This window comes from Rhyacophila brunnea, unplaced genomic scaffold, assembly GCF_057557595.1.
Source record: "Rhyacophila brunnea isolate RB1 unplaced genomic scaffold, BYU_Rbru_1.0 scaffold_9, whole genome shotgun sequence".
Taxonomy (NCBI): Eukaryota; Metazoa; Arthropoda; class Insecta; order Trichoptera; family Rhyacophilidae; genus Rhyacophila; species Rhyacophila brunnea.
The window spans coordinates 36,089,850-36,099,288 of NW_028233361.1; the positions used below are offsets into that span (position 1 = coordinate 36,089,850).

Below are 9,439 nucleotides of genomic sequence, written 5' to 3' on the forward strand. Positions count from 1 at the left end.
TGATTTGTCTGCCTTTTTTCCAACTGTCGACTGATATATTATGCAATAATTCATAGTCTTGCTGAGTTTATTACATTTTAACATCCTCTGAGTCTCTCAGTATTTAACTCATTCGCTGCTGACTATATAATGATTTTTTAATTAGCACCTTTAAAATGCACATTAATTACATCGATCGGCCGCCTGTTCATTACGCGCATGTGCGTCTTCAGCGTCCAAAGTATTAATAATATACTTAATTCATTCAGTTTCAATACTTTGTTTTGAAAAAAATACCAATTTCCATTGAGTTTATGTATATTGTCCTATTCAACGAATAAGACACAAGATTTGAGAATGTAACATTCTATATTATAATGAACATACATATTAGAAACATCTCATCTTGTAACAAAATTTAATAAGCATTTCATGTAAAAACTACTAATTAAAATTTTCCTAATTAAGTAGGATGCCCGTAGCTTAATTGGAAAAACACACTGACAACCGTCTGGTGTTGTACTTTGTTCTAAAAAAGATTTTTTCTAGTGGATATATGCATGAAATGTTTTCAAATTATGTATGTTCTATATTGTATAACTTAATTTTAGGCCGATTGACTAGAAAATTTCTTGGCCGGTGACACACCACCAATATAACTAATGTATGTAATGGTTACCTATCTAATCTTATATATTACACTAAATCATTTTTCATGCTGTTTCTGGTTTCCTCTTGATATCAAAATAAGTCCCAATAATACCAAAAAAGTGCCAGACCATGAGAGCAAGGAAGTAGTTTCTCCAAAGATGAAAACTCCTAGGAATCCCTGCAAATACAATATTATCATTAATGTGTTCAAAGATAATTAAAAGGTAACTGAACCATTGATCACAATGTAGGATATCATTTTAGCTCAATTCGTAAAGCAATCGTGACAGTTCAATGATCGGCCTGCATGAAGTCTCGACCCATTGGTATGAAGCGGCGTGCTGCTAATAAGGTTTTATATGGCTATAGTACAGGTAAGTCAAAACTGTAAGTGAGTTCTGCACGATTTTTGCAGTGCAATAGTTAAAACCTCTTTGAAATTAACCAATAAAGAAATTAAATTTTTATGATGAATCATAATTTTTTTTCATTACTCACCGATAGTAAATAATTAGTTGCTGCAGATGCCACTGTAGGGCCCACTGAAGTTTTTGACGTGCTTAGTGATTTAGCGAAAAATGTCCACATCATTCCATTCATTATTAACATTGCGACAAAAAAAGAACATCCTATCAAAGGGTTCTCCTAAAATATAAATACACATGCTATTAATAAATTATTACATTTGACAATGTTTAACATATGTACAATAAATATTCAAATAGAAAACGACATGGTGATTATTTTTGTTTATTTTTGCAGAAAATATTTAAATTTAAACTCGACTATAATAATTTTGACTTAAACTCTACAATCATTACATAGAGTGTAGAGTAGAGATCGACAACCTTTTCCTCAAAACGGAAACTACATGATGGACTAGTCTAGTTGCCATTGTGTTTTGCTATGAAGATTTTTATTAACATTGGTATTGCCCTAATCAAGGGTTCCCAACTGATCGATCTCGAAGCAAAATTTGGTCGATCACAATAATTACGAGTGTGAATTTTGAAAATATTGATGATTTCCGTATTTTAAATTTGTTAATCCACAACACGTGTTCCAATATTTTAACAACTGATTTTAAAAATACGTTTTATTCTGTTTTCCAGTCTTGTTCTGTACAAGGAACACTATGATTACAAAGGTTATATCACTATAATAATTAGAAGAAATATTGGATTATTTAACAAGAAATTTACTGATTTTAATTACGTTCATAAAATTTGCAGTTTTCATCGCAATGATTTTTCCGATGGATGTGGGGAATTTCGAATTACAATTGATGAATTGCAAAATGACGTTACATTGACACGATTGAAATCTTCTGATAGGTATATGGAAAGTACTATATCCATAAAAATACTCTTAGAATTTTATCATGTTTTGGAAATACTTTTATTTATGTGGATCCTCATTTTCTCATATGAAAATTATATAATCGAAATATCAAACACAAGCTTCGCTTGCTAATGAATGGATCGTGACAAACGGAAATAGAATTTGTTTCAATTTGCTCACGATCCGAAAAACCATAGATCATAGATTTTGGCAATCGTGGCGGACAATCGGGCCAGACGCAATCTGCCAGTGTAATTTGAGCATTAGGTACTATAAAAATTATTTTGTTTTTGCAGATATTTAGCCTACCTACCTATGAATATTTTTATTGAAGAAATAAAAAAACCAAAAATTCTTATAAGAATTAGAAGTCGATCGCCATGGATCAGGAGCATTAAGTTTCGAATTGATTTTATCTGTCAAATAATGACCAGACCGCGGAAATAACATATTATTATTGTGTCGTTGTATTGCATAAGTACTAAATAAATTTTACATTGCACAGCAATTAATACTTTTATTATATTTTACAAAATTAATATTTGGAATACCTAATAAATTACATATAGGTAATACTGCATACAAATACAACAAGCAAGCTGCACTTTTGAGTATCTATGGTTAACCAGCTGTCAAATAATGTCAAAAATTGAACTTACCGACAAACTGGTATTTCCAAATAATTTACCAAAAAAACTCCCTCCGGCTGCACATATACCGCTTATGAAAGCAAAATAGTTTTCTTGAATCATTTTAAGTGATAGGCAAATTTTAATTAAGCCTATTCGATTTGAAATAAGTACATCACATCCATGGTGATCCAGATTTCGTATATTCCATAGAGAGTAGGTATATTCCATAGATGTTTTGTATATTCATAAACTCGCATTATCAGCTACGATCCTGATAAGCTTTATAGTTTTTTGTGGTAATCCACAATATTAATAACATAAAAAATAAAGAATACAGTTTGATCGTTGCATAATATCATTTTTTTAATGTTTGCATATTAGATAAATTAATTATTATGTCGATCAAAAAATAATCGAATTTCTTTGCAAATAACTACCTATTACAAATTTAATAATTCGCTTTTTACGAATTTTTTAAAGAAATTGGAGAAATTTTAAACAATTAACTAGAACATAATATCCGATGTTTTTCAATATAATTATGTATTTCTAAAAATGTAATTAAAAATATTGTATGATATGAAGTGTATAGCACATTGGGTCATGTAGGTATATTAGTCTATGGTTATCGAGTCATTCGTCATTCATCTGAAGTCAGTCAGTAATAAAAAAAGTGATCTGTCAGACTGTTGACTTTTGTGAAACTTTATTTTCTGTATTTTCAGACATTGAACTAGAAGACTGAAAATGAATAAACTCGAGAAAGGAAACAAAGTCCTGGCTATTTGGAGCGAATCGAAAGGAGATGATATTGAAAATTTTGTCAACAAAATTAAGTTGATCGTCGGCGATGATAAGATTTCTCTAGAAAATTCTGAAAGATTTTCGATTAGTACGTGATCATTTCGGCATGTTGTTTACAAATTGAATATCGAATGTTTATGAATAAAAATATTGTAACTTATTTTTGTTTGGCGTTATAGGTACTCCTTCAAGCTCCACATTCGACGTGGTTTTATCAAATTTGATTCCTCCGCAGTCGATTGTTCACAGTGAAAGTTATTTGAAAAACATTTTGAAAGTCGCAAAACCTGGAGGTCGAATTGTTATATTCGATAAATCGCCGAATGCGATCGCGTCTCTCAAATTGAATGGCTTTATTGACGTCGAGCAGGATGGTGACAATATTGTTTGCAAAAAACCAAATTATGAGGTTAGTAAATATGCATTAAGTCAAGTATTCACTAGCCGTGCTCCGCAACCGATGTGCAGCGAGACGATGCTAGGTGTGCCGCGGAGCATTGCTTCCAAAAAAAAACACAAATAATTTTGTATATTATACAATACTTACTTAATAGCCAAATTTGCGTACATGGCTGGTTATAAATATATTTGAGCACCTGCATGAACTTAATAAAACAATGCAAGGTCAGAATGAAAATATATTGACATGATCTGATAAATTAGAAAGATTTAAGACAAGGATCTCTACAAATGTACCAAAGGACCTACCAGACCACCAATGATAACAAGCAATTAATTTTGGATCCGTCTCAAAAACATTTAACTTTGCTTCAAAAGAAATTTCATCATTACTTTCATACAATCAATACGACTGGATTCGAAACCCTTTTGCAACCAATGCCAAAAATTCTATAGAACCTCTAATGGTATTTTCTGGATTTCGGTTAATAAAGAATATCCTCATATTTCTGACAAGGCTACCAAACTAACTAAGTAAGGCTAAAAACTTGTACGATCATTGAAACAAGCTATTTATTGATAATACCAATACATGGGAATAATAATGTACATTTGGTTTTTCGTCGTGTGTTATGTTTATTTAATTATTTATCAAATAAGTAGGTATGTAATGTAATTTTGCTGCCCTGGGGGCCCAAGCTCAGGGGGGGTGGCGTGGCAGGTAAAGCAGATAAGTGAGATAAACACAAATTACAAATTTGCTCTAATTGTAAAAAAAAGTCTTTTAACACATACGATTGTGGAATACAATTTATTATTATTGTGTCAATACTCGACAAATAATTATTGTTCACCCGACAACTAACCGTAGTTCAAGTGGATGAATTATTAAATACAAAAAATCACTAAACATAGAATCAATACGATTTATTTTACTTCGAACATCATTTGAAAATATTAGCTATTTTAAAGTATCACACTATCTTTAACCTTAGCGATAGGTAGGGGGGGCGCCGAAGATTCTGGCCTTTGATCCATGTTTTGGTGTATAAATTGTTTTACGTGTCGCCGTGCGTACGTACGTGGTCGCGTGCCGCGGAATTTTGGGAAGACCTTTTGTGTGTGGTGAAAAGGTTGCGGAGCACTGCACTAGGGGACAAAATGTCCACAAAGTGTAAGTTGGAACTACATCTGCAACTTTTGTTCTCAACCTCATAAAATTTGACGATAATTATCATATTTTATTGGACCATAAATTACATTAATCGTTTGTTGCACAAGTTGACAAATGTTGGAGTTGCCAAAACCGTCCACATTGAGATAAACAAATGGCGACACGTTAAAATGAGGACAGCCATCATAAAAATAATCACTCGAGTCCGAGAGTTTTAATTACTTTTATCGTTTTCGGGATCGTATTTCAGTTACATGTTCTTGTCGCCACTTGTTTCAAGGAGTGTCGGTATTTTATCAAGGAACGAGCAACTCACTTAATGGTTCATTAATAATAAAATTCACATACCAGTTGATTTTAATACGAAATGCTACGTTGGTAGGTAGGTACTGGAATTTAGTGATATCGACTATGTATTTTTTACTCTTTATTCTCCCGTGTAGGTAGCGATTGCCATACATAATAATAATAATAAAAAACCATAATAATATATTTTTTTTAAATTTTGTTGCATTCTTTCAGTGAAATTGTGTAACTTGACACAAAACAATATTTAAACAGAAACTAATGTGGTACACCACCGACGTGGATATCTGTAGGAGAACAGGTTAAGAGAATTAAAGCAATTTGATTAATATTCAAAAAATACATGTAAATTTTTCTAGCCACTGGATTCTAACCTGAACTCTAATTGGTTGCAAACTTTACAAAGAAAAAACTTCTGTATGATGTATTTCTTGGTCTATCCAGGTTGGATCGTCGATGAAGCTAGGCAAGAAAGTATGGAAATTGGACAGTGATGTGGAAACAGCATGGAAAGTAAACGGGGATGACAGTGATGTCATCGACTCTGATCAACTCCTGGATGAAGACGATTTGAAGAAACCGGATCCAGCTTCTCTTAGAGGTAATGGAGTCAAAATATATATTTTTTAACTTTTTTATTTAAGACGAACATTGAAAAAGCCTCAGACGTAAAGAAACTAACATACCTATAAGAAAAATCTTTTGACACATTGTTGGACTAAGTGGGGATTCAAACACATCAGATGGTTTACTAATTACGTTACCATGTTAATCGCTAACATGTTTTGTCGCTATTTCTTTGTGGAAAGCCATAATAAATTAAAAGAAACAATATAATTTTTATCTAACGTTTCCTAATTTTTTGATAAAGCAAGATGGTTTTAACTAGGGAATCCAATCCCGAGCCAAAATTCTGATCCCGGGATTTCGGGATTACAATTTGACAATCCCGGATTTTTTTCCATTGTTAATATAAAATTTTTATATTTACAAATAACATTGATAAAATCGGTCAAAAATAAATCTAGTATAATTAATACTATTTAAGACATTTATTGTTAATATTGTATACGTTAAATCTTGGAAATACACAAGTTTAATGGAGTAAATAATATTGTAATATAAATAATAATGTGAATTTAATATGAGATTGCTATTTCTGATAGTAAAGACATAATGAATAGATCAGCGAGATTTAAAATAGTAAAGCAAATAATCATGGCGTACTTATGGCCTTTCCGCTTCATAAATCTAATTAGTCAGCCAAATATGAAACTGCAGTAAAACGTATGATATCATGGTGGAATTACTTTGTTAAAAGTGCGAAGCATTGTTTTTTTACCAATCTTTCTCATTTTTAATAATCAATGTGAAAAAATAAAATGAATCGGCAACCTACACATCAAACTTCATTCAAACTCAGTTTATTTCTAATGTAGTTATTTTGTATTAAAAGTATTTTTTCTGTTATATTTTCCATAAAAATTGATAAAAAAATCAATCCCGAAATCCCGGGATTATGTTTATCAATCCCGGGATTCATAGGTATCGAAAATAGCTCGGGATCCCGGGTTTCGGGATCCCGGGATTGGATTCCCTAGTTTTAACCTTTCTGTCACCGATTGAAATGTTATGAAAACAAACCGGTCATGGCATACTTAATCATAAAGTGTAGAAAGTATTATAAATTTAAAAATTGATAAATGTGTTATTTATTTTAAAGATTCAATTCAACAACAATCAAGACAGCTGTAAAAAATCTTACAAAATTAGAATCACTATATACATTGAATAAAAACATATAGAAATGAAACTATTTTGTGCACACTGTCTTGTCACAATATGCCGTTCTGCGATGAAAGGTTTTTTTTCCCATTTCTCCCATCTAAACCAAATCATATACCTAGACTGTGGCTTGTATATCGAGACATACACGTCATGGCAGTAGTTTCTGGGACTAAAACCGTTGCAATACCGTTAGCATGCAAAAAGTGCATAGCGTAATACTGTAATCGCATACAGTGCCATGACGTAGATGTGAATATATTGTAGGCGCACAGTACTGACATTACAAAAATATCCACACGACTGTTAAGTACTTGCATGTGGGAACACCCAAAGTAGTCCACTTTAGTGCAATTAAAATACAGACAAGTAGCAATTTAGCATGGAAACCACCTCTTCAAAGTTTTTTTTCACAGAGCTCAATATGTTTGATTTTAGTTTGCGGAACAACTGGACAGCGTAAGGCTTGCGCCGACTGCAGCTGTGGCCTCGCTGAAGAATTAAAAGGCGAAGTTAAACAAGAAGCCAAATCATCATGTGGAAGTGTAAGAATTTTTATCTTATTTATATTCCTCGCAATGCTTATCCTATCTGGTAAATCAATACTAGGTATTATATTATTTGTGTGCTAGTAAGAAGAATGTCACTTATTTTACACCAATTGTAAAAATAAAATTATATCAATAAACCAACAAACAGTTGTGCAACAAAAAAATGTAATTAACACACCCGGGAAGGACACCTTCTTCTATAAAGATGGAGCCTACATATCGTCGGTGTTTTGTAAAAAGAGCGAATCAACCATTTTGGCGAAATCGAGATTTTAATGAAAATACAATATGTACCCCACTAGCTTTGTTGTGTAAAAACGGCGAATTTGTATCTCCACAGGAAAGTACTTAAAAACGATGATTGACTAAAATTAAATTAATTAAAATTACGAAATAAAAAGCAAATGTGACATATTAGGCCTTTTAAAATATTATATAATAATACCTATTATAATGACAGTATTCTTTCTAAGCTTTATTATAAACTTGTTAGATATTTATAATCATCTACAGGTAATAAACAAATAAATGTCAAAAGTTAAAAACCCTCCTCCTTTAAAATAGCATTTTGGTTAATTCGCCCTTATTACAAAACACCGATGATATGGAAATGATGCAAAAGACCTCTGGGTCCCCTAATTTTCATACAAACCCATTCACGTTACATGATACCACCATAGTATTTATACAAAAATGGCAATTTCACCAGTGTGGAATTGTTTCAGCAATTGGGAACCACAGAAAGCTCCATCTGGCAAAAGAATGGTGACAATATTGTATGATTCATCATTGTAATGTATATTATGCAGTGTTCTACGGTTACTCTGTGATTAGTGGCAACATGACGTTACCTATAATCTTAATTATCTGGTGTAACCATTCCCTGTGACCCCGGCTAACTTTTGAACATCTTAATTTAATGATTTTACAATTTTTACTGTGATAAGTGAATCTATTGGGAAACGGAAATTGATATTTTATTGTTTTTCTTTTTTTTTCAGTGTTACTTAGGGGACGCATTCCGCTGTGCCAGCTGTCCTTACCTGGGCATGCCGGCATTCAAACCCGGCGAAAAGGTTCTCTTGGCAGACTTGAAGCCTGATATATAATCATGTAGTTATTAGCAACATTCCCTCACTCACTATTCATATTACTAAGTACGGCTACATATTATTATTCAAAGTTTTCTAACTGATTTTTAAATAAACATTTTTATTGTTTGATAAGATATTATTGTTTTATTTTTTACAATCACCACTTATGTATATTACACATGCGCTGTGTTGTAACACATCACAACAAAATTCAGGGTACATATTCTGAATATATTTTATAGTGGATGCAACATGTGAAGAATCAAAGGGGCAATGCAGTTGAATGTGGTTAAAAAATGAACACTACTGACAGTGCAACATAAATCATTATGGCAATTTCGACATTTGTCATATTCTACTAAGACGTAGGTGCCATAAACACATAAAATTACATACCTTGTTGAAAAATTAACTCACACCTATTGGGAGTGCACCGAAACCTTTTTAAAAAGAAAGATCCTTTCGGCTTGCACTTCCATGATGTTAGACCATCTGTCACCGATAGCAATGTGGGTGATTATTGCAAGTTGGGTTTCATGTCTCTACACCTATTCTGTTAACATGTCCACTGTTATAACTTCTTTAATGCTTACAGCACATAAGACAACTATCATTATATTACAATAAGTGAAAAGAAAGGTCCTCGGGCAATAAACAATTCCCACTAAAACCTTTTCACCTCTGCTCCGCATTCATATCTATACAGTAGAACTTTGATTATGC

At 32.2% G+C, this 9,439-nt stretch overlaps 1 protein-coding gene across 1 annotated transcript; it reads left to right on the top strand.

The window, feature by feature from the left end:
• The first annotated feature begins 3,263 nt into the window (after positions 1-3,263).
• CIAPIN1 (cytokine induced apoptosis inhibitor 1) lies at positions 3,264-8,850 on the top strand. Its single transcript, XM_085959589.1, has 5 exons — positions 3,264-3,495; positions 3,587-3,816; positions 5,731-5,887; positions 7,510-7,616; positions 8,624-8,850. Exons 1-5 carry the CDS (start codon positions 3,351-3,353, stop codon positions 8,729-8,731), a joined length of 747 nt encoding a protein of 248 aa, XP_085815715.1. The 5' UTR covers positions 3,264-3,350; the 3' UTR covers positions 8,732-8,850.
• Positions 8,851-9,439: the final 589 nt, after the last annotated feature.